Genomic DNA, 25,515 nt, shown 5'->3' with positions numbered 1-25,515 from the left:
CATATTTTCCTGCCTCTTCAAACCTGTGGGTTTGTAACTTCTTTGTACAGGAAAGTTCAAATGATTACTATGACTTCTTTCAGAGGGCTGCCTCACACTATCACAGTTTCTAATTTCTTTCCTGAAAATCTAAATGAAGGCCAAATGAACACCAGTTATCAGAGCATGGGTGATGTGATGTAACAGATGAAAGTCTGCACATTTCAGTTAAGCTCAGTATGCACCTTCTTAAATAAAACATTTCTCCAATTACCAGTTTGGTCACTGTGCATTGGTCATAGAAAACCCGGAGTTGAAAGGGATCCAGAAGGACTATCAAGTCCAACTCCCTGCTCCTCATAGAACTACCTAAAATTGAACCTTACAACTAAGAGCATCCTCCAGCACTCCTTGAACTCTGACAGGGTTGGTGCCATCACCATTTCCCCTGATCCAGTGACTGGTCATGCTCTCAGTGAAGAACCTGTTCCTAATGCCAAATCTGATCTTCCTCTGACACAGTTTCATTCAATTTCACTGTGTTCTAGAGTAGATGACAAAGGTCAAAATAAAAAGAGCAGATCTTTCAGTTCCTTCCCACAAAGGGGGATTTCCAGATACAGTGGGGCTGGAAATAACTACAGACCTGTTTCTTGGAGGTCTATTGTACATCTGACAACTGTAAATTAACTGAGCAGTTAACCACCTCTAATACAGGGCAGGAAGACACACCATCAGAAACCCAAACAATTAGCCAACCAAACAAACCAACGCCCCCAGAAAAACCCAAAACAAAAAACCACAAGCAAAGTTGCCTTTGAAATCTGTGGTCAGATTTTAGTTTTATTACTTGGGGTCTGACGTCTCTTCAGCTTTGAGAATGCCCACTACCTCTTAGTTTAAAGCCTCTTGTGCAATGAGTGTGCACGCAGCAGTAGCAGAAATGCCCCTTAGGATGGCACTCACTACCTGGGGAGTTAAAGCATCAGGGATAAATGAAAGAATTACTTTGTAAGCACAGCTACTGTCAGACAACATTTATAGGAGAATTCTGAGAAGGGGTCTGCCTTGCCAGTCATCACAGTCTTAGTTTAACTCTAACCATATTCTATGAAAAGATTTCCCCCTCCTCTTTCACATGGTAATAATTTAGTTATACTTAAATACTCCTCACAAGCATTTCTCTATGCATCTTCAAGTAAACATTACTCCTAAATCTGTTGGCTTTAAGGGGAGGAGAAAGATAATGTAATTATCTCTTTACAATTTTTCCCATTCTGAAACAGCATCTCATTTTTTATGTCACAGTACAACTCAGTTGCCCTCTCAGCCAGGCAGGGGAATTAACTTGAAAGCATCTCCTGGAGCCTGCCTACAGAGTGGCAGCAGAGAGAGCTGATGTGAGGAATGTCTGCTTCTTCACTGCCTCAGCTGAAAAGATTCTGATTGATAGCGATTATGAAAGATTAAGTAACCTCAGGCAGCCTTTTATCTAGTTATTCACTTTTAGACATAATTTGAAAAGATGGACAAGATTCAAAGCAACCAAAAATCTCTGTCTTCAGGAGTTTCTCCATAGTGACAAAAGAGTTGGAAAGTACCTTTGCTTGAGAATGAATGGGAACAGAATTGTGCCCTGCACAATTTCACAATTTCAGCTTCTCACCCAGACAGCATTTGAGCAAATTTTACTGATTTCCTCGAGAGCACCTGGTACCCTCTGACCCATTTGCAATTTTGTCAGGTTAGGTCATTAAGCTGATACTCAGAAGCAGACTAATGCATTTTGGATGAGACAGAGTTTGCAAACCTGCAGATATATTGCTCTGCCTCTTTTCAATGTTCAGCAGAAGTTTGGTTTCAGGACTACCTGCAAACTGGAACTGAAGTGATGAGAACAGATCCTTTGCCAAGCAGCGAGTGCCTTATAATCCTCCTGCCCTGCAGTTCGGGCTGTAATGAGGTTTCCCTGTCACTACTTCTTAATATTTAACTGGAGCACATCCACAGACTTTCACTTGGCAGACTGGATTTAGCAACTGCAACCTGGAGAAACCAGTGGGAATGCAATGTTTGCAGAGGATGTGAGATTTAAGAAGAAAGGAATCTTTAATTGAGGGCTTTTAAACAGAAATGTGTAAAGATGTATTAATAATGACTTTATTCTTGGAGTATAATCGTACCAAATAAATATTTTGCAGTGAGAAGTTCCCCCTTAAAGTATTTTTGGACTCAGTCATAATTACAATCATAGAAAATTTTTCACAACAAAAAACTTATCTACAGATTCTGAATATATGGTTAAAACCCATAAATTCTAATTCTCCTGTAAGCCTATGAAAACATAGTGCACCATTTTTCTGTATTTTCCTTCTTGTGACACTAAGGTAAATGAAATTTTACTCCTCCTTTTTTTATCTATAAAATGCTTTGAAACGTGATTAATCATGTACAAGAGGTGGCCATCACTGCAGTTCACATCTGCAGGGAAAAGGATGAGCACACTAATGGGGATGTGGGAGCAGTTCACTAGGAGGGAGAAGTCCACCAGAATATTCAAGGAAGTTAGGAGGCAGCTGTGTATTTTTGGGTGGACATAAAAGAGAAGGGGAATTAAGCACAGAGAACAGAGAAGATGGATTGTTTTGTACTGGAAGCATTCCAGATGCCTGGAGTTTCTGGTCAGTTAATTTTAAATAATGGGCTTTTCTCATGGCATTGATTTTCCTACCTTCCACTAGAAATACAAAGGAGTATTTGAATATAACAAAACAAGTTATTTGAAGTTTTCTGCCCTTCAAAAATGCTTGCTTTGGGCCAAGCTTTGCCTAATCCTGGGAAAGTCATTATGTTTACAAACTTCTTTGTCCAATCTCAGAAGAATGTGTTGTGCAAATAACTATATTTAGTACAACCAGCCAATGAAGCACTCAGCACCAGAACTGTAAATCACTTTGTGATTCTTTAGAATTTACATGGTAGGTTTGTGACCTGTTTACCTCTGTCATGACGAGGTTCTCCAAACACTTTAAGTGTATTACTAGAAGACTGGTGATAGTACTGGTCTTGGAATGCCAAATGTATCATTTGGGGAGTACAGCTTAGATGAGAAATTGCTTTTTCCTGAGCCAGTTCTAAACCAGATTATGTTGGCTGCATTTCTGTAAAAAATGAGATCTGAGAAAATGAGGCATCAGCAAATCTTCCCCTACATGGGGTAAGTCAAATAAGTAATTGTGAACTGGACTTATCTGACTACAACTTAATATACTCTCCCTTGCTAAACACTGTCAATTACCACTTCTGATAGGAACGGAATGAGAAAGAGAAATTAACTCATCTGCTAATACAGAGAAAGTGCAGATTTAAATAATCCTTTCAGTGACAGATCCTAGAAAATATCAGCTTTGCTCAATTAAAGACACATCCCTTATTTAGTATGGATTTTGTGAACAGGACACTATCCATCTTTCCCCTTCTCTTGGCCATGTCTTCACGGGTTGTTATGCAGAGAAATGCTATCAGTGAAAAGTGTAAGCACTCCAAAGAGACACCAGCTCACACTTTGATTTTGTCTTTGCTGTTGGTGGTCACAGCCTGTGGACATATTTCCTTCTTCAGTAAAAATACACTTTCTCTTGCTGCAAGAAATTACTTCAGGCTTTATAAAAGCACCTTTTAGTAAAACAAGGAAAACCTATGTCCTCCAGAAAAGAAGCAATGCTTTTTAAAAAGTTTACAAATGAAGGGATGGAATTGCCCTTTCCCACAGAGTTGGGGCATGCTGATACAGTCCAGTAACTTACCATGGAACTAAAACCACGAGGAGATTTTCAGAGGAACTTGTTGCAGTGCCTGGAGCATTTGGACTCTGGGAGTTAATTTCCCAGCCTCAGTTTAGATACCCGAGTGGAAAAACCCAAAGGACCTATAACTGGACCCCTTCCAGTCAAGGCAAAGGCAATTTGCCCCATATCAAACTGTGTCACTGCACATTGACCTTGTTCTCTGCCTGCTGACTGAGATGTAGCTTGCCTACTTGTATGTGACAGTGCAATCACAGAAAAATGGACAGGAATTAAATCAATTCAAATAAAGTTTACACTTCTCTGCATGAGCTAAAACATGTGCTTACACAAATTTAATCTTGGTTTTTACAATTTACTTAATCCAGTACAACTTCTAAGAAAATAGGCTGGCTCAAATTTCCAAATAACAAGTATCTTGGCCACGCTGTATCTTCACTTCCATGAAACACTTGCATAGGAGAGTTTTCCAGTTTATACAACGTTACTTTTAATCCATATAGATGAACCTGACATTCTATTCTGGTTTTCTCAGAGTATTTAAAATTGTTTAAATAAATGTGACAGAATAAATTAAAACAAGGTAATCACATAAATACATCTAGAAAACCTTGAGTTGCTTGGAAGTTCCCTTATCTGAAAGACACTTCAGTGGAGACCAGAAGACCAGTGAAAAGCAAAAGTTCCTCTTAGTTATCAATTATATTTAAAGATCTCAGTAACAAAATTGATTAAAAAGCCTGGAGAACTCCAGCAAAGCTCTTCTATTTGGTGACATATGCCCAGCAGAGTAAAGCTGATTATTTCAGTGCTGTGTGCTGTGGTTGAGTGGCAATGACAATAAGTAAAAAATTTGGCCATATAGAAAAAATTCCCACGTGAAACTTGAAAATCTGAGTTTTGCCAAGTATTTGCTACATTTTGAGCAGGGTGTTGACCTCTAAGTGTTGTGTTTTTGCAAACAGAACAGAATTTACTATCTGGGGCTCAAAACTGAATGGTGTCTCATACATTTAAATCCCACAGTTAAAATATGATGGAAAAATGCCATACCAAGAAAAGATGAGACTAACTATAACATTACTCATTATCAGTATTAATTTAAAATATTAAGTTGTCAAGCTCTTGTGCAATGCTGAGGCAAAAATGTGGAACTCACACCCTCTGAAATTTGTTATCCATTATGAGTGGTCCTGTAATGTTAAAACATATCTTTTGTACAGATGCTTTGAAATATCCCATAGAAGTTTAGATTTCTGCTATTGAGATCTAGAAGACTATTTAATGAATCTGCAGTAACTCTTTGTAAGCTTGTAGACCTTCAGAGAAACACACACAAAACCAGCACAGCAATTGTAATTACTTTCATCCCATTGAATTTTATAAGCCCTTTTAAAAAAGAGCTGTAATGTACCAAAAAGTACATCACCTGCTGGCTGCATGGCCATAGTAACAGATGAGGCCTCTGCTTTTAGAGTTAAATAGGTGCCAGACTTCTAACAACTGCTCCTTATCGTGGTGTTTTCAGAGCTGTGCTTTCCAGCCTATGAGCTGGACAGAGCTTAACAAACATCTATAAGTGAACTTTAAACTGGGGAGCTGAATGCTGCCTTTTGTTCAGACCTTTTAGGCTTGGGAGCAACACAATGTAAATACATTTAGCTGGCAAAGAACTCCTCCAGCCATTCAGAAATAAATTAAATCTGCTTTCTTGTTCTTGCTTCCCTTGACTGGAAAAACGTGGCTAAGGCACTATGATTAAAAAACAAATGCAGACACACTGTGACTGTTGCCTGACTGACAAAAAATTCATTTTGCAGAACTACCAGCAAAATTGTCCAGAAGCCAAATTTTTAAACCCTGAGGAACCTTGCACTCTCAAAATAGCTCAGGCTACTTTTTTCCATTAACTACTTGGTATAATTAAAGACCCTCATTGTTGAAAAAGATAAAAAGAGACACTGTACTGTAGTGTTCCTTCCATCTCCCTTTTATTATTGCTAATAAGTGTAGTCAAATATGCAACAGTAGATGCTGATTTTTTAATGCCCCACTCACAAGCAACAATAAGGTCTAGAGAGATGCAAGGGATTAGGCCCAATGCAAACAATTTTGGTTTTGAAATTATTAAGAATTCTGGTGCTTGCATTTTTAACAATTCTTATGTTAAAATACTTTTCCTTTTTTTTATTACATAGGGCTTATACTTCTGTATTTGCCCAGAACCACTTCCTCTAGAGATTTAGTATTAAATGAGAAACCTATTTCAGCAACAAGCTCTGAGGCAGAGCTTAAGAGCTATTCAGTAGTGTGAAAAAAAAGGAACCTTAATGTTAAAGCCTACTCCATACCTACTCCATTCCACATTAAGTTTAAGAGAACTAAGGAAAGTATTTATCAGAGTTATGTATATCACAGAGTGCATGGGAACATAGGATCTTTGACATCTTTCTGTGACAAGTTGCAGAAGATCACAACCTAGAGTTATTCATCTGATCTACAGAAAAAAAAAAATCTAAAATTCTCTGCTTCTTCCCTTCCTTCCCACACATTCCCCAACCCCTCAAATAGAAAAAAAACAGCCCCACAACTCAAATTCTCTTTCAAATTGGCCAGGTGGAATGCAATGTCCAGAGTTTCCCCTGAAAGGAGAAAAGTGCACTATCTTTTGAGATCTGTGTATGTTTCTATATTTCTCCACTAGAAATTGAATTAAAGAGCTGGGAGGCTTGTCCTCAAGAAATGGAATAGTATTGGCATCATAGCTAAATTAAAGATGAACAAATCATGTTGACTGCCCAGCAGAATAGTCAAGGCTATGATATTAGGGTCAATTGCATCAAAGATCTTAGAAGATCACACAGGAGAACCAAAATATTTGGTATCTTTGAGATTTAAAATTTAACCGCATTGAGAATTTTTGCAGCAGTTTGTAATTATCATGATATAACTACAAAATTAAAACTGATCCAGTGATGTATGTAGAAGAGATAATAACACAAAAGTTGTTAGACTGTGAACATGAAACTTTTATCACTGTATGTACTAGTAGGAAAATTTCATTCAGAGAATGCTAACCCTTACCTACTATAGAAGCTTACTTATTCAGCAGTTTACCTAAGTAAATGATATATCAGAGAACTTAAAAAAAAAAAAAGAAAAAAGAAAGAAAAAGTACATTTTTTTATCTGCAAGTTTTAAAAATTAAATACATAATTGGGAAGCAGGTTAAGGGTTTTTTTTGTTTGTTTGTTTTGTTTGTTTCTTTTTTTTTAATCTAAAGCTACTTAGAGAGTTGGTATTTTGAAAAAAAAATTCATAGCTGTTGGCACCAGTACTTGTCTTCTGTCCAAATTTTAAAGTATATTTCTGATTTGATTTAACTTCTCATGTTTTCTCTGCAGTTTGTTACATGTGTCAGAACTTGGTAATCTAAACCAATATGCAGTTTACTAAAACACATGTGGACTCAGTAAAAAACTACATCACAAATTCTGTTCTGTTATTTTTGTTTTGCATTAATCAACTCTCAGATTTATCTGCTGTTGTTAGTTCTCATTTTGTTTCGTTTATCATTAAGCATCACCGTCAAGGCAGAGATTCCAAAGTCCTTCTTTCCATGAATATGTGCCTGGAAATATGTACTTGGTGCTTTCACTATGGCCTTGGGCTTCAAAGAGCTTTGCCTATAGATTCCTGAGTACATTAACACTAACATTGCAGCAGTAATGTCTTCAGTGCAAGAAATAATTTATACTTGTTTTCCAAACTATTCCCTTGTCAACACTGCCAGGGCATTAGGTGAGCAGGATGTCCACTATTTATTCTTCCTGCTCACATTTAAAAAAGCAGTGAAATAGACAAATGTTCTAACCCCCAAATTGCTGAGCTTCAAGGAGCTGCAGAATCAAATCTCTCACCTGTAAATAAAGAGGAAAAGCTCTCCCCTGGAAAATTAGGCTGAGGGCATTAGGTGTGAAATCCGTGTAGTCTCAGTAGGACAAAACATTCTCCAACTCGCTCCTGTTTCCCAACTTTAATCAAAATCAAGCTTAGGCACAGGAGGAGTCTGGAATTGCTTCATTTTCCCCACACATTTTGTATTTTGCTTACAAATACAGAAATAACCCCAAGTGAAACATGATATAGGCTAAACTGTTTAGCATTGCCCTTTGTCTTATTCAGAACTTGGTGCTTCAGAAAAGATGATCACAAGGAAGAACAGCAGAGAACAATTTACTGCAATAATCAAGCCTGAAAAAGGAAGCCCTTAAACCCATAACCTTTAATAAAAATTATGAAACATTAAATATCTGTATTTTAAAGTATAATTATGACAAATTTTCGGAGACATCCACTTCTACTTGGTGGCTTTTCACTTGATGATTTCCTACTTGATGACATTTTCAAGTTGAAAAGGTAAGATTGCATTTTCCATGCACATTTAAGGTTCTCTAGTGATAGCTGAAAATGAGCCTCCCATCACTTTGGTCATGACAATGTGCTAGCCCCCTTCTCTTATTGAAGTTTTTGCCACATTATCTCAAGCTCTTCCCCAGCAGGATGCCACACAAAGTATTTTACTGGTTTTGGGTACCCAAGTGTGTAGCAAAGGCATATGAATTTTCAAAGACAAGTGGCTTCCCTCTGATGTGACAGATCAACTATAATTCACCCCTTTCCAGAAGTCGAAGAAATGTTAAAGCTGAACTGACCAGCAGGATGTCCACACTGAGGCTGAGGACCAGCATGGAAATCTGAGTCCTAAAGCATCTTCCAGACACTGCAGATGATCCTAATTTCAGATAATCTCACTTCTCTGGTGCTTAGTTTTATGCTTATTAGTCAGACATGGAGAGCACAGTGGAAGCAAAGGAAGAAGCAGATTTGAAGAAGATTATAGCACATCTCAAAACTGATCTCTCAGTGAGGATTTGGTTTAGTTTCAGATCTTTATAATCACATTTTTGTCTTTCTTAGGGCATTTAGTGCATGAAACAGAACTAATATTGCACATCTTCTCAAAGATTAACACAATAAATACCTTTACAAGAATAATGAAGTGGGAAATGAGAATTTTACTCATTAGAAGAGAGAAGGGACAGAATTGGTAGGTGACACTGAGAATGAGTAGCTTCAGTATTTTCAGAGGCTCCTATCATGCGGGTCTTTTTTGCATTAATGCCCTTTACTTTTTTCTTTCAAGGGCATTTAAAGAATTTTAGAAAGTAACTCTGCCTTGGAAGACCTATGTGTGCTTTTATACTAGTTACTTCTCTGATTGTTTCATTCACTGGCATTTCTCAAACCTGCAATTTCAGTAATTTTGTCACACTTGGGGGTTTGTATTGAACAGCTGGACTTTGGATTTTGTTATGTTCACAGTACTTTTTTTTTTTTATTATTTTTCCCCCAAACAACAGTATTATGGCTTTCAAAAGAAGTTTTGTTGTTGGTGGGTTTTTTTCTTTCTCTGTTTTGTTTTGGGCTTTTTGTTGTTTTTTTTTCTTTTCTGTTTCCTCTTCACCAGAATTTCCTTTCCAACACAAAAAGAACTACAGTTCATGACAGGTTTTTGCTTTGTGTTTTTTATTGTTGTAATACTGGTATGTACGTAAGATATGTGCAGGCCCCCACTTTCATATTTTCTGTAGGTTCAAGGTAGTTTTTTAATCATTGCTGAAGAAATTACTAGTGAAGTAGGGGCTTTAGCCAGCTGTGCTTGAGATACATGCACTGGAAAAAAGAAAAAGGATTTATGAACTCCTTGGAAACTCTAAACTGTTTTTTTCCCTTCCCACACTTGTCAGTTTGAATGTTTTAGATTAGCCACCTCAAAGCTCTTATTTAAATTCGTGCTAGATAGAAGTGTGCAAGCATTTAAAAATTGAGCTACTTAATTAGAGTACCTTGTGGACAAGATTAAAATGTCCAGTGATGCTGCATGAAACAATTACTACCCTGGAATTATTTAATTTTTAATTGCTTTTTTGAAACTAAGAGCAATGACTTCAACTGAAAACTACTTGTAAATTTAAAAAAATGCATGATGAGAGCCATAAATAACTGCTAGCTTAGGCATAGCAGTTATGCTGCTTTAGTATGGACCTGGAAAATTACAGCAAAAAATAGCCAGATAGTTTCTTTGTCTTGGGAGATCATCGATGAGGCTTCATTTCTTGTATTTCAAGCAAGATAAATTATATATATTATATATATTATTAAATATATATATATATAAAATATATATATTACTTCGTGGTACTATACATAAATTAATCATGAATCAGCTGTTTATGGTGCTTGGAATTCTTAAACGTAAGAGGGCACAACCATCAGCAACTTCTGCCACCGTAGGGTAAGAAAATTATAGAAGGAAAACAGAACAAGAGCCAATTTTGTTCAGGATTTTGAATGCTAACAATAAAAGGTATGTTTATGGCATCAGCAAATGCTATAAAACCAGGAAAATCTGCAGGTCCATTAGATTGGATTAGAATTGAAAGTAACTTTCATATGGATTAAAACACTGAAATTTGATGAGCATAAGAATAAAAACCAGCTCCCCAGATCTACTGTGAGAACAACTGTTTTCAAAACCTCTTTGACTTTGTTGAGAACATTTGCAAAGAAACCTTTTACCATGTTTTCTTTGACTTTTTTTTTTAAAGAAAGCTTTTTTTGGCAAGTATAGCTATAATTATCCCCCTCCAGACAGACAGATTCCTGCTGGCAGGGTGCCTGGCTGGGCAGGGGGCTGCTCACCTGCTTGGCTCTGGGGAGCTGGAGGCAGTGAGTGGGGCAGGATGCTGTGCTTCTGGCTGCTCTCCATAGTTGCAGACAAGCTTCTCAGGAACAGCAAGCCTGGTTTCCCCATCTGCCATGGAACAGCAGCTCTGGAGAGCAGCTCTGAAACTATCCAGGCTGTTAAGCTGACAATACTGGTAAATAAAAATGTGCTAGAGCTGATTTTCTCTCCCTGAGATCATAGCTCACAAGCAAATGGCTAAGCTCTCTTCTCAAAAAATATAGAGAGGCCTTTGGCAGGCTATCTCAGGTCTGTGCCATCCTCTGAGCTGTGTACAGGCACCATGTGAGAGATGCTGTGCAGCACAGACTAAAGTTGTGCCAGATCTATGCTCACAAACAAGAAGCATGGACAGATAATTGTGAAGCCCATACAATTGCCCTACTCAGTCTGCAGCCAGAGTAAATTCTATGAACCAGGTCAAACTGATGGCCACTGTCCAGTGGGGACAGGGTGACAGTGATCACAATGGCAGGCAGCAGTGTCTGGTTATGTGTATTCTCTCAGATTTTGGCATTTCCAACCTGAAAGGCTGGTGGCCACGCAGACTGCACAGCCCTCCCACACAGTCATGGTTTTGGTTTTCCTACTGAGTAAAGGGCATAAAAGATTTCTATAAAACAAATTATTCTGCAAATTATTATAGATTGCATTTCCCATCCAGTTTTAAAAGCCACATTAAGCATAATATAAACTCCAATAGCACCAAGTTCCTTAGCAGAGATCTTCACTAGATCCCATAGATACATTTGTGCATGTCAGAATGACACAGGCAAACAAGTACAAAGCAGGGATAAAATTGTATAAACTCCTACCATACACAAAGAAAAAAAGCAGTCCTTCCTTCCTAGGAAATGGCTTAGTGGGTGGCAGTGACAGCTAAAATGAATACCTGCTGCATCCTCTGCAAAACACTCCACTTTCCCATTCCTAACACTCTGCAGCTCCCTGCTTGGTGTGAGCAGTGAGGGGGTTTCAGTGGCTGCAGGAGGCAGATGCAAAGGGAATTCTCAGCTACTCACCACAGTTGTCTTCGTCAGCCCGATTGCCACAGTCATCCTCACCATTACAGTGAAGTTGCTGGGGCAAACACTTTGTGATGTTCCCACACGGAAAGTAGCCCAGGGGGCACCTGACCCCCCCTCCAGAAACATCATCTTCTAAAGAGTCATGGATGACTAAAGAGAGAGAGAAAGAAGATGCTTACTTTAAGATGTGATCTCAATTTCAAAAATATTTGAAATTATGCTTTTATAAATACTCATTTACATATTCATATAAAGTGAAAAACACATTTTATTTCACTGGACAGGTAATTACAATAATACATTAAGTACTTATTAACTATTTAAGAAACATTTATATTGTCAGCTAAGTAATTTTTTTTTTTTTTAAATATATATCAGGCAACCAGGTAATTCTTCTCTGCGCATCCTAGGAACAAGATGCAAATGGTAATCATTCAAGATAAATGACCTAAGGCCACTATTAAAAAAGATGATTTTACTTTGCCCTAGAAACTAACTTACTATAGTAATATACCAGATAAGCTATGCAGATACGGCTGATATAAACTTAATATAAATTTGTGTGGAAATTTTAGATGAATAAATCCTCTGTATACAAAGTCAGAATTGTATATTTTTAAATACAATTTAATTCTGAAGCAATAACTGGACATAAACTGATCAAGGACCAAAGAACAAGGAATGTAAGATCGAAAACATCACAAGGTTTTTCTGAAGAGCACCTAAGAAGACAAAGATGCCATTATGAATCCTTTAGAAAAGTTGCCAGCCTGGTCCAGGAAAACTGGAGATACCATTCAGAATCTCAGCCTGAAGTGCAGATACACAGATGTTGTTCTGTTAAGCCCATTGCCTATAGAAAGTAATTACACAGAATATGGAGACTTCATTCAAGCCACATTGAGGGAAAAGGTAGAAGGATGCTGCTGAGGGAGAGCTGAGGCTGGAGGACACTACCTGCAGCATTCAGTACTACAGCAGCTTCCATTATGCACATCTGCAGATGGGTAATGCCTTCCCAGTCCCTCCAGTGGGATAAATTCTGCCACCACCATTTCTTCCAGGGTAAGCACAACTCATCTACTGCTATTGAAATGGATTGCAGGGTGCCAGCTCAGATTTGCTGTCATACAAGATCAACTTCTTACCAGGAGAATGGAGAGGGTTTTAAATAACTTCAGAATGCAATTTGTTCCATCTTCAGTATATTGAAACTGGAGAAAAGCATCATCAGTATAGAATGTTATCTAGTGCTCTTCACACTCCCAAGGTTTCAGTAAGCCTGCCTAGCAAAGTACCATTCTGTAAAGGCCTTCTAATTTAGTTTTTCAAGTACTTTCAGAAAGGAGTATCACTTTCTCACTAAAAATTGAAATGTAAGTGCAGTATCTGGAGGACATTCATAGAATGGTTCTGGTTCAAAGATCATCTATTTGCAATCCCCCTGCATGGGAAGAGACATCTCCCACTATATCACATTGCTCCAAGCCCCATCCAACCTGTCTTTAGACACTTCCAGGGATGAGACATCCACAACTTCCCTGGGCAACCTGTGCCACTGTCTCACCACACCACCCTCATAGTGCAGAATTTCTTCTAACCTAAATCTGCCCTCATCCAGCTTAAAGCCATTCCCCCTTGTCCTATCTCTACAGGCCCTTGTAAAAAGTCCCTCCCCAGCTTTCCTGTAGCCCTTCAGGTACTGGAAGGCTGCTTTAGGGTCTCCCCAGAGCCTTCTCTTCTCCAGGCTGAACAACCCCACCTCTCTCAGCCTGTCTCCAGCCCATCTCCATGGGCTTCCTCTGGCCTCTGAGGAAGATAATATTCTGTTATGCACAGAATCTTCGTTGCTATCAGAAGCATCCTGCATAGAAAGTTACATATTTCAGCTAAACATCACCATATAAATTTGAAAAGTTGGTTTATTTTCATCCAGAGCTGTATAGAGTATAATCTATGCAATCCTCAGACTTCTCCTTTAGGTCCCTATCTAGCCTACGTATAGGTACCAAAAAACAAGGCCACAGTCCAAACCCAGAGTGAATTCACTCTCTCATGCTGTTCTTAAACCTCTTTGCTAATCTTTTTGTATTCAGCACCTTAAGTTTAATCTGTTCCATGCTAAAAAAAAAAAGTTAAAAAAAAAAAAAATCTTACACAGGCTCCTGGTAAAATGTTAAGCAAATAGAATACGTGTAGTACTTTAAACTGTCTTACTGTGAAACAAAATCACACACAAATAAAGCTCCCTTCAGTGCAGTTATCTAACAATCTGAGCAACTACTGAGACACCTGGTAGAAGGCAATAATATGGAAGAATCAAACAAATGGAAAAACTCCAAACAATCCCTGATATTTTGCCAAGCCTTTACCCCTACACACTGCAGACATATTCAGACTGAGCTGAACTTTGTTCCTAAAAGTAGTTTAAATTCCAAATTATATCACAGTACCATTCAATGGATTCTCATAGCATTTCCCAGAAATTATGATTAATAAGTCAAATAATATTAAACACTGAACCAATGATTTTGCTTTCTGTCACCATTTACAAAACATTCTTTGTGAAAGAATACACAATCCCTCACTGTGTTTAATGTTTTGAATTCTCTCTTAATTTATAGCCTTGGTGATATCTATTCTGAATCTCTGAATTACTCATTTTGTGTTATGTTGGATAACCCTGGCATGTAAATATCTGTCTGGGAAAGAAGATAACAAGACATCAACACTTAACAACTTCATCCTAGCAAAATCACTGAAAACATGGTCTTTGTCCATTGACTTGTTAACATAACTTTGTTTATCCAAAAAAAGACAGAAGTTTGGACCCTGAAGATTTCAGGAGATTTATGAATGGAAAATGACACAACCCTCTGTGGAAATATTTGGCAAAGCTGACAAAGGTAGACAGGAGATAAGACAGTAAAATCCACTGTGAAATGCTGTATAAAGAAATCTCTTTTGGATGAAGGAAATTAAAATGTTGTCTCTTATTTGAGGAAAATGGATAAATATAGCACTTTAGCACCAGCAAAAAAAAACTCTATGCTTCTTATTTTGCACACATGAACTGTACTGACACTGGAGTTTATCATACCAAGATAATGATTTATGATGCTATCTTTGTCATGCAGTATAAAAGGTGACAACTTTTCTACCTTTCATTCATTTTCCACTGTGAAAAAATTGAACCACTCTTCTAGTATCTTGTTTCATTGTCCATTTTTTAACAGCTAAACCTCCTGCCAGAATAACTCTGAAAATATTGATTGATGATTATTTCATCACATCATGTCACTGGCTCTTTCACGTTGGTGATAAATCAACAAAAAGAAAAATGCTATTTTTGTATTTCTTCTATTAATCCATAGGTCATTTCTCTGAATATCAAGTGTCAAAGGAACCTCTATTTTTTTTATAGGTTCTCACTGACAGCTCATCCAGGGTAGAACATCTCAGTTTTGCATCTTATGGCTAAATGAGCATTACAAAACCATGAGATTCCCTACAGCACAAAGGTACCACCATCACCAAAGCATATTAAGAACCAGCTTGAACCTTAATATGGTTTGATTAACATAAATTATTTGTGTTTATAATGAGTAAATTTGGGCCTGTATGGCTATACTCTACAGCCAACAGAAAAATACAGATGTTCTTCAGAGATATGGAATCAGTGGGATAGACTGATAAAGGAAGACAAAAAGTTGCTAAACTATGTATAAAGGATTCAGCTGCAAAAGTAAAGATGAAAGAAAAGGTAGAACTCAGGACAGATTTGTTCAGGCCTCAGTTGTGACTGTGAAAATTGTAAATCTGTGACAGGCTGACTTACTCCAAGTAAAAAAATTTCATTTCTATATCTCATATAGAAAACAACCTTCTGCCCTTGCAGTAATTTCACTTATTTCAGTCATAGCATACCTGAAACTTTTTTTCTTGTAATGATTGGAGTAAATGTTAAAATATTTGCAATGTATCCAGAATAAGAAGAAAAGAAATAGGTGAACTTATTTCAGTACAAAAGATAAAAATACAAGCAAGCATCTTTCTGATAAAATGTTTGCCATCTCATTACAGAATAATGTCCAACCCAGTAGCACATGTTCATAATCCTACAAATTAAATATTTCTGACTATTAGGTACTCAAGGTGCTTAAGGTACCTCTCTATCTCCCAGTTCTTCTCAAACAAGAACTCATGTCATAGACCTTTTAAGCTTTTCCAGACTTGATGATCTGAGAACCTTAATGCTAAGGCTCTGTGAACTTTTTCTAGCCTGCAGGAAGTGGTTAATACTTTTCCTGCAAGCCTTTTAAATAAGCTACCACTTTTCCTTTTTAAAAGAATAAGCAAGAGTTGGGTTGACATGGAGCATAAGATAGTAAGGCTCTTTCCTCTGCTGCATGGATGGAGAATCACTGGGGAAAGAAGACAGCAATCTCTCTTTAAGCTCTCATAGAAGGAAATCAGAAGAGGGGATGTATTTGGAAAGCCAGAAACATTCCTGTGTGAACACAGCTTTCCTCCCAGCTAGATTGATTTACCAAGCTTGATATTTTTGTACATTCTTTGAAAAATGACAAAAACTTTTGAAATCACATGTTGGATCATGAATGCTCTTTTAGAAACCAAGTAAGAGACATGTGAACTAGAAGGACAGAAACTGAACACGCTTGTAGCTTTCATAAGATGAGTGATTACTGTTCCATAATGGGAACAATGCTGGGCTGATTGGGCAGAATCATAAGCAATTAAGCTTATCAAATCAGCAGGACTGACTGCTTGGTACTTGCCAGTGATGTCAGTCTCTGTATTGCATCCAGGTTCAAATAAGGGTTTATCATCATAGGTGGAAAGTATTTTTGTATTTTCAAGAATCTGAGTCCCAGGCAAACCAGTCATAATGGGTACAAAATGATGCTCAAATTGCAAATAAACTAACACATTTTTCTTCTCTTTGAATAAGTTATCAGTTTGAAAGTACTGAGGCTGAGGACATCCAGCTGGTTTTACGAAGTCTTTAGATAACAAGGTTGGAGGAACGATCATGATACTAAAAAATGTAACTTATACTTAGTATGGTTGAAAGCTATTTTACCTACAAAAGCACATTTTTTTTCTGAGACTAATGCAAATTTATCAAATGGTGAGTTTTTTCCCACCTCCCACCCATAACCTATTTTAGTTGCTGGTCTTCTAGACACAGTGGGATATAGGCTAGAGCAAGTAGTCTGAAAGATTTCTTTTGGAATAGTTTTTTTGAAGCAAATATTTGAGTATTTTCTTCAGCTAAACCAGAAAGATTCAACAAATAAAATATTAAAGTAGAATTAGATTTTGCCTGTCATTTTTGTACTGGCCTAAACGCTTCAAGACAACAGAAAATTTAAAAATTCCTCTTCTTCTGTAAGCTATTTGAAGAACATGTGAAGTGACCTTAAAAACTTTTAGTGTAAAGGAGGCCAGGTGATAGGCCTGTAACCTTTAGTTTCAAAGACAAATCATCAGAACGAAGGTGTAAAAAACCATTACAGCTATGAACTCCTTTAACTTAAAAGAAAGTTAATTAATGGTTGGGAAAGAACAGTAGTGACAACTCTGATCAGAAGCATTTGAATAGCCAAAGAGCAGAAAAAAAAAGCTTACAAAGATGTTATTTTTTAAAAAATAATTTGGTGTCTGTATTTGTCCATAACAATAATATCTAAAGGTTAATAATATTTAGTTTAGCCTTACACTAATTTTTCTGTCTTTTTAAAATTTTTTTTCTGAATTATCCATCTACTTCCCACTGAACAAGGGAATTTTTGAACAATGTATAGTAGAAACCAGCATGAAATCAGCCAAGTGTATTTTAGGATAGAAATATGAACTTTTTTATGCTTCTGCTTAACTTATTAGAGATTTACCAGTGGAAATGCATATTTTTTTCAGCATGTAATTTTATGAAGACTCATAAAACTGATATTTTTTTCAGGAAAATCTGTCTAGTGATTTCTATGAACATCTAATAGGAATCCCATACTATTAAAATTATTTTGGTCAACATTAAAAACTGTCCATATATAGACTAAAACCAGATTTTAATTTTGTACAAGAAGAAAAGCCAGTTTATGCACTTGAACTTTTAATGTACACATTTGGAGTAACTAAATGGACAAAACTTGAAGGCCACTATAGACCTTGCTCTAGTGGCAGTAGATAATTTAGTATCTACTTCACCCAGAGGCAAAGCAATAGTTAGTGGCTTAAAAGATTTAAACATCTGTACAGGATCTCCACAGGAGTGTAGTTAAACTGTTATCAATAAATTGCCTTTTCTGTAATTTGTTCCTCTCCTCCTCTGCTAATTGTGCAGACCTGATGTCAATAGCAGTTTCTAAATATCTAGATAGCATATGCATAGTGTTTGTAATTTTAGATTTTATTTGGTGTGACATAGTGCAATTTATTCAGAATCCCAAATGTTTTCAACAGCTTTACTTCTAAAACTAGCAATTTTTTATATTTTGGTTGTTGCTCTTGAAACCAGAATTACCTTTTCAGTCTTACTGCATTACATTTATCTTTACTTCACCCTATCAGTTGTCATTCTAGGAATGTGTAGTACCTGAGCTCCACATAGAGGTTTATGACTGACTACATAAAATATTTTATTTCATCAAACACAACATAGTGCAAAGGGTTTTAGTACAAAAGATGCATATATTACGACTGCCTATATTTCATGCCAACCTGGTTATTACCTTGGATTTTAATTTAATTCAGTACCTTTATGTCTTGCTTACTGTCTTCAATACTTTCATTGCAGAAGCATTTTCCAAAGCAGAGAATTTGTGCTATCGTTCGGAAAATATAAAGTCCAATCTCATAACAACATCACTGAAGTTAGTTATCAGTTAATGCCACAGATAATTCAGTCTAATTAATCTTACTAGAGTGTTGAAAGAGCCTCTTTGTAAAGCTGCCAGATAGATCTGCTCCAGGGCCAGAAACTACCAGTGGAGAAATTCAGATTGGTCATGTGGCACCTTGCCAGAGGATTTGGCTCTTACACCTTTTATTAATTTGTCTTTTTGTTCTGTTTAAACAGACCTTAGAATAAAAATATTCTGATATACAGAGTGAGCTGGAAGAATTTTGAGAAAGCCCCAATATGTAGTGTGACAAATTTTATCCAGAAGCTCCAATGTTGTAGGGCATTCCCAGAGGATGAGTTCAGTACAAGGTAGAACAAGGACAAAAATCAATGAACAGAGCCAAACCTTACTGTCATTCCACTTCCTTTCTTCTTTCCTCAAATAGTCAGAATTCAAATTATGTCTGGCTATCACTTTTGTTTAGAAATAAGTTTTATCTCAATTTTCTGGCATTGTTCCTGAGGTAGATTTTCCTTTGCCCTGTTCTGCTTTTGGTGTTACTACTTCAATTTCATCAATTTATTTCCACACTGGTGCATTTTAAGTCTAAAGCTGGACACACAAAACACGAGGGTTTTGTTTGGGTGGTGTGTTGAATGCACCAGTCAGTACCATCCCACCTGAAAGGCCCAGGAAGGCAATGGCTGGGCATGAAAATTAAGGAAAACTCACCTCACAGGAGCTGATTCTTCCTCCCAGACACTGAGGAATATGCTTGGGCAGGCTCTTTGAGCACCAAAGATGAAAGAAGTCTGTTTCAAATAGTTATTTTTTTTCCTCCTTTGAAACACCACATTTGTAAGAGTTAATGATTTGAAGACACGTATAAAATTAAAAATAAAATGTCTGAAGCCTCATACCAGGAATGGTATTTTTGATGTTTTGCAATCCCAGAGAAAAAAGTTTCTTATTTAGTGGTATTTGTATCTTACTTTTTTTTTTTTTTTTTTTTTTTTTTTTTCCTATCTGATAAGGTGCTTATTAGTAAGCTAATGCAATTTTTCCCCCTAAGTCTGAGCAATCAATTAATTGAAAATGTACTTTAGCCAAGAGGATCAATGATAACTGGTTATAAATAAATTAGTGTCCCTCAAGCAAAAACTGTGGAGAAGTTTGCTTCAGCTTTGTTGATTTGCAAATTAAACCAGTCAGCCATATGGAAAGTGGCAAAAAGTGAAACACTGACCAGTGAAAGCTGAACTGTTTAAATTAACAAACAACAGATATTTGTAATGTGACTGCTGTTTCCATAAAGATAAAACAGATTTAAGTGACTTCCTTGCCACAGTACCATGTACAGGAGAGGGGTTTGTGTATTTGTGCATTCATGCATGAATGTAGAAAGAAATCCAGGAGATGAGACAAAAAGTACATGCAGCAAAGATGGAGTTAAAAGGGGAATGGAATGAGAAAAGTAATAAACAAGGAAATTACTTGCTGATGTACTAAGAGAATGAAGTTCTTAGAATGTGTTATTTGTAAAAGAACAAAATATCAAATAATTTTGTAACTATTGTTCACTTATCCTTATAACAAGACAATCTAAAAGATCATAAGAGTTTGCCTAACTTCTCATGTCAAAAAGGGCAAAACTTTGGGGTTTTTTCCTTATTTTTTTTCCATGCCCCCCCACTCCCTAAAAATTGCATGACTTTTTTCTTATGAACTTTGGTATGCTCTTGTGATGGGGAAAAAAAAAAAAAGACTGGTAGAACGAGCATCTTGCAATGCTGATGATAGTAAAAGAGATTTAAGAAAGTCAGCCCAGCCACAGGCTGAGGAAAGAAACATGAAGGGAGGCAGTGGAAAATCTTATTTTCCCTATCTTCTTTTGCTCTTTAGTCTCTTATTTTACTGCAGGGTTGCTTGAAACTAAGCGAGCTGCGCATCAGCCACCGTTTCAGAACCCAAGATATTTTTCCTCTTCTCCCAGGTAATACAGTCTCATCCAAATCTTTGGAAAATCCTCCCAGGTAAACATTTCTGTCTAGGACTCCAGAGAGAGACTCCAGAGAAAAAGACGTTTTGGGAGCCTTGCTCAAAGTATTTGAAATATGAAGCATAATCTGATTTTTTTCCCCATTCATTTTGCATTTAATGCTAGAAGGATTTTAATCATAGTTTTTAAGTGGAAACAAGCCAGAATAACTTAAAATGAATCACCAGAGCTTACTTAAAATGAATTTTGTAACAATAAAAATCTATCATTTCTTGGTGAGGAGAGACAGTATTATCTGATACATTTTATTTATTCACATACTTGTGTTACTAAGAGCATTTATAACTATTAAGAATTTAAATTTAATACAGAACTACAAATTTAGATTTAGGAGGTTGCTGTGCTGTTTTAATCCATGGGATTCCACTCCCCTGAAATATTATAAAAATAATTTTGAAGTAAACCAATTTGAAATTATTTTAGATAATTTGTCCTCTGAGAGCTCATGGGACTGTTTTGGGAATAATCAATTTGCAGATACTGTGCACTGTGGTCTTGGATTTTGAGTCATGAATTTTTGGTTCAATTAAAAAATCATAAATTTTACAATCTCTACAATATTTTACTATGAGTAAACATAACTCACTGCTATAAACTGTGACAATGCAGTTAAAGTGCCACAGAACTGAAATTATTTCAAGTTAATGTAATTGGTGACTTTCTTAAAGTGAAGAATGTCATCTGGTTAACTGGGATTAGAGACATCTGTCTTATTCTGCTGCAGATTACATAAAAATGTGCACGCAGTTTAAGATTGATAAACTATAACTTTTAAATTTTATATAATTAATAACATAGATAAATGCTGCATTATCAGCACGTAGGCATAACTTATCTGGATAATAATTTTCCCCAAGAAAATTAGAAAATATAACAAAAAATTCCATTCAGAAGTTGATCTCAGTTTGAGATGCAGTCTGGCTACACAATACATTGTCATGGATTACTGATGGATTTCACCTCCACAGAGCTCCTCATTCTCTCCCTTTCAGCACCAGTTCAACTGAGTCAACACAGGATGATGCCCACTCCTGACACTGTTTTCTCACTGTCAACACGAAGTAAAGCCTGCCCTGTGAAACATGGTTTAAAGTAAAGCACTGCTATCACCTGTAAAAAATACCTGTGAATTATCCACAATTACAGTATGCACAACCACAAATATATATTTCTCTAGGCAAGAAAGCAATCTGGTGAAAAGATGTGAAATCAGTGACTATGTAAATGAACAATTAAAAAAAATGAAAGGTGACAATAAATTAAAAAAATCATATAAACTAAAAATGTATAGGTAGACATGCTAGAGAAATAATGGTTAATTGTTTAAAAATAATTGTTTTTCTGAAACATTAGGGAAAAGAAAAAACATATGTGTCAACTATGTCTTAGGAACGTAGAAAACCCTAACAATTTAATAGTAATTTCTGGTGCCTATTTAGGAAGAAGAAAGTAGTTGTATGCTTTCTGCATGATGCTGAAAATCTGTAACAGAGATAAAGCAGCATTTCAAAGTGATAAGATTTTCAAACCAGCTTTAGGAGGAATATGAAAGGAATTAGTTGAGAAATGCTTTGCAACTAATGTTATACAACACGTCTTGAAATAAGAAGAAAACATTAAAAAATCCTAATGGCTTGCAGTGTTATTTAAATGCTAGAAAAGAAAAAAGTTTTCTGAAAACCCGTGTCTAGAATTCTTAGGTAAGACAATGTCATGGTTAATTCATATGTTTTAACATGGAACTGAAGACCAGAAAATGACATCAGGCTAGATGGACCTTGAACAAAATCTAAAAGTGCAGATCATTTTTGTTGACTGTTGACTAACCAAGGGATTTGAGCTACAATCACCTGTTTTTTAACTTCATAAATGCAGTTCCTTTTTTCATATAGTGCAAATTTTGACTTAACTATGTTGTGGCCAGAACTTAAGTTTCACGAGAGGATGCTGAGCTTAGTAACTGATTCCAAATAAGAGCTGGTCTATTGCTCCCTCACCTTTAGACATCCTTGTTTCTCAGTTGCAATTAAAAAAGTAAAAGAGAAACCCCCCTATTTATTTCTAAGTCAACAAGCACCAGCACTACTGTGCCTCTTTCCTTATGTTATGCACAGGTCCCACAAGACCAGCACAGCTACTGCTGAGGTCTCTCTCCCTGCTTCCAGGCCACCCTCTTCCCTGTCATCAGGTACACAGGGACAACTTTGCTTCTCAGAGTCAGCTGCCCTCAACAGGCCAGAGCTGATGGCTCCAGAGACTCTTTCAAATCCATGTTTTCCACCAGTTGCTCTTCCAGGTACCTGATCTTGCCCATGTCTCACAAGTACAAATGCATCATGAGCACTGAGGACAACACAGTGAGCATGATATTGTGTATTACTTCCTCTCATAGAGAAAATAACTTCTTTATATCATACACTGTCTTCTTTTCTTGGCTATCACAATTTCTTAGCAGTTTTTTGGTTTTCTGTCTTCAGCAGGAAGCACATACAAATATTGGCAGCATATATTCAAATTCTCTCATGTAACTTTAAATGTCACACATTTCTGCAAATGCACTTCCCTATAATAATACAGGAATTTAACTTACACTTTGATTAGTCTTCTAATCATTCTAACGTTTTTCTGCTTAGCCTATGGTCAAACCACTTAATAAGCTGCAATATTAAATCCCTCATTAGTTTGGTTATATAGCTACAATAATTAGATTTCCCGTTTTTAAGTCCTCACAAATTGCTTAGATTACAGTTTAGAATATGGCATTATTGCTCAGATGGGAAGCTGAGCCATTAACGTATGTATGGCAAGTGTTTCTGCTAATCCTATGTTCCTACTTTCAGAATCAGCTTCAGAGATTACTTAAAACACAGCTTTAGAGATTTCAGTACCAGCTGTGAAATGAACACTGCCCCACCAGGATTGTCAAACCAAAAAAAAACTAGAAAAACCTACCATATAATTACTATCCATTTATGAAGCATTTAGAGCATTACTGTCTTGGGTGAGAAAGAACAGAAATCAGTTTCCCACAGCAGAGCTCAGTTACTTTCATCACATGGCTGTCATTTTGTAATCCCCAACCTTATTCAAAATTTATCTTTATATCCACAGCAAATAAGCAATCACACAGACAACATAATTCACTATATATTTCTAATTCATTCTTCAAATGCAGTACATGAAGCATAAGTTCTTGTGGAGCTATAGCAGGAAGAAAATGTGGAACATGCACAAAGGACAAATTAGGGTTGAGTCCTAAGTCCTGATTCCTAAGCACTGAGTTTGCAAAATCAGCTATGTTTTTTTGATATAGGCAGCATCCTAGAATATTAAAAAGGTAAAATCAATTTTTCTTTGATATTTCCTAATGGACATGACACCCTGTGGCATCACTTGTTCAGAACCTTGAGCCCTCCAGGCCTGCAGTGTTTGAGAGTAATGGATGATCCAACAGCATTAATTCCCAGCCTCTGAGCAGCAGTAGGAAACATTCTGGAAGGGGACAGTAAGCAACAGAACAATCCAGAGCTTCCTTCCAGCTCTGTAGCACAGTTCTCACCCCACCAAGCACAGATCCATTCTCTGCTCATCTTCTCCTTGACCTGACTGCTTCATCCTTTCTTGCTTAATCACTACCTGCTTCTTGTTCTCTCCTGTCTGCACAGGGTCCTACTTTTGCTTTCACCATCTTCTGACTTTATTCTTCTGACACTCATGTCTCTCAGAGTTCCTTGTTCTCCTATAATTAATTTGCTGTTCTCTGCTGATTCCCTTTCACACTTCCCTGTCCCCAGACTAATTTCTGATTTGCATTTTCCCCTTCTAACTAGCACTACCTTTCCCCCCCCTTACCCTTCTGCTCTCCTGTGCCACCTTCCTCTCTCTGTTTCCTCTCTCAGTCCTCAATACATTTTCACATTCTCTTTCTTTCAGACACAACAAATACACCTTCTTCATCCTCTCAGCATCCTCTGCCTCCCTACCTTGAACCAGCCATTTCAAAGTCTGATTTGATGGCTTAGAAGCATAGAACATATGGCACCATCAGGAGGACTGCTGCAGAGATCCTTGATGAAAGATCCTCTGATGAATTACAAACCAGCCTCTAGAATCCAGAAACATCCATTAGAGAAGGTTAATTTCCAACTTCCATTAGAGCAGGTTAATTTTCACACAACTGCAGCTTGGTTTGAACTGGTTCATAAGCTCTAGTCCTTTTCAGAGGACATAGTGATTTTGTAGAGGAATACTGCAGAAGTTCTTATTGGTTTGAAAAAAGGCATTCGTTGCTCAGTACAAGATTCCCAGAACTTTTCAACATAGAGTGCAAATTCCTCGTGCTCTGAAAAACTGAAATTAATTTGGTAAAAATTTTCTTGTCTTTTTGCTCAAGGAAAAAACAAGAAGTCCACATTGCACATTAAAATGCAGAACAATGTTTGAAGTCTGATAGAGTTGCTAAGACAGTCAAGAAGTGTTTGCAAGCTGGGTAGCCCCAAGTGTTATTAATGAAGAGGTGCAATCTGTCCTGCCTATGCAGCAGCTGCAGATAGTTCAGTCTGCAGCTGTGCAATTTAGCATTGCACAGACTTTTCCCTACCCACTCACTGACCTTAGAGGAAATTCTCCTCAGGAAATCATCTTTATCCTTGATTTTCCATAAAGATATGAATTTTTACTGTACACACAGTTGTGTAAGATGCATGTTATTCTTTCAGCCACGGGGAAGCCAGTCAGAATAATGTCGAAGTGAAACGAAAGTAAAGAGAAATGAACCAAAAATGATTATTACGCAATGATTATTAGAGCTTGTGCAAAGGCTGAAGAAATCACTTTCCTATTTCCAAATCTGGAACGGAAATTAAAATTTGCTACAAATTATGTAAACCAGAGCACTATCCTGCACAATCATAAACTTGCACTTGTCCAAGTGATTTGGGATGTTCTTTTTCCCATATTTGACAAAAAG

At 36.9% G+C, this 25,515-nt stretch overlaps 1 protein-coding gene across 5 annotated transcripts in view; it reads right to left on the bottom strand.

The window, feature by feature from the left end:
* The window catches only part of RXFP1 (relaxin family peptide receptor 1), a 47,346-nt gene that overhangs the window by 18,457 nt on the left and 3,374 nt on the right, over window positions 1-25,515 (bottom strand). For all 5 annotated transcript variants that reach the window (XM_071743075.1, XM_071743076.1, XM_071743078.1 and 2 more), the window contains exon 2: window positions 11,616-11,771. In XM_071743075.1, the coding sequence (XP_071599176.1) occupies window positions 11,616-11,771 (156 nt within the window). The remainder of the gene's footprint in view (window positions 1-11,615; window positions 11,772-25,515) is intronic.

Source organism: Heliangelus exortis, chromosome 4 (genome assembly GCF_036169615.1).
Source record: "Heliangelus exortis chromosome 4, bHelExo1.hap1, whole genome shotgun sequence".
Taxonomy (NCBI): domain Eukaryota; kingdom Metazoa; phylum Chordata; class Aves; order Apodiformes; family Trochilidae; genus Heliangelus; species Heliangelus exortis.
This window is presented reverse-complemented; position numbering and strand designations above follow the sequence as displayed.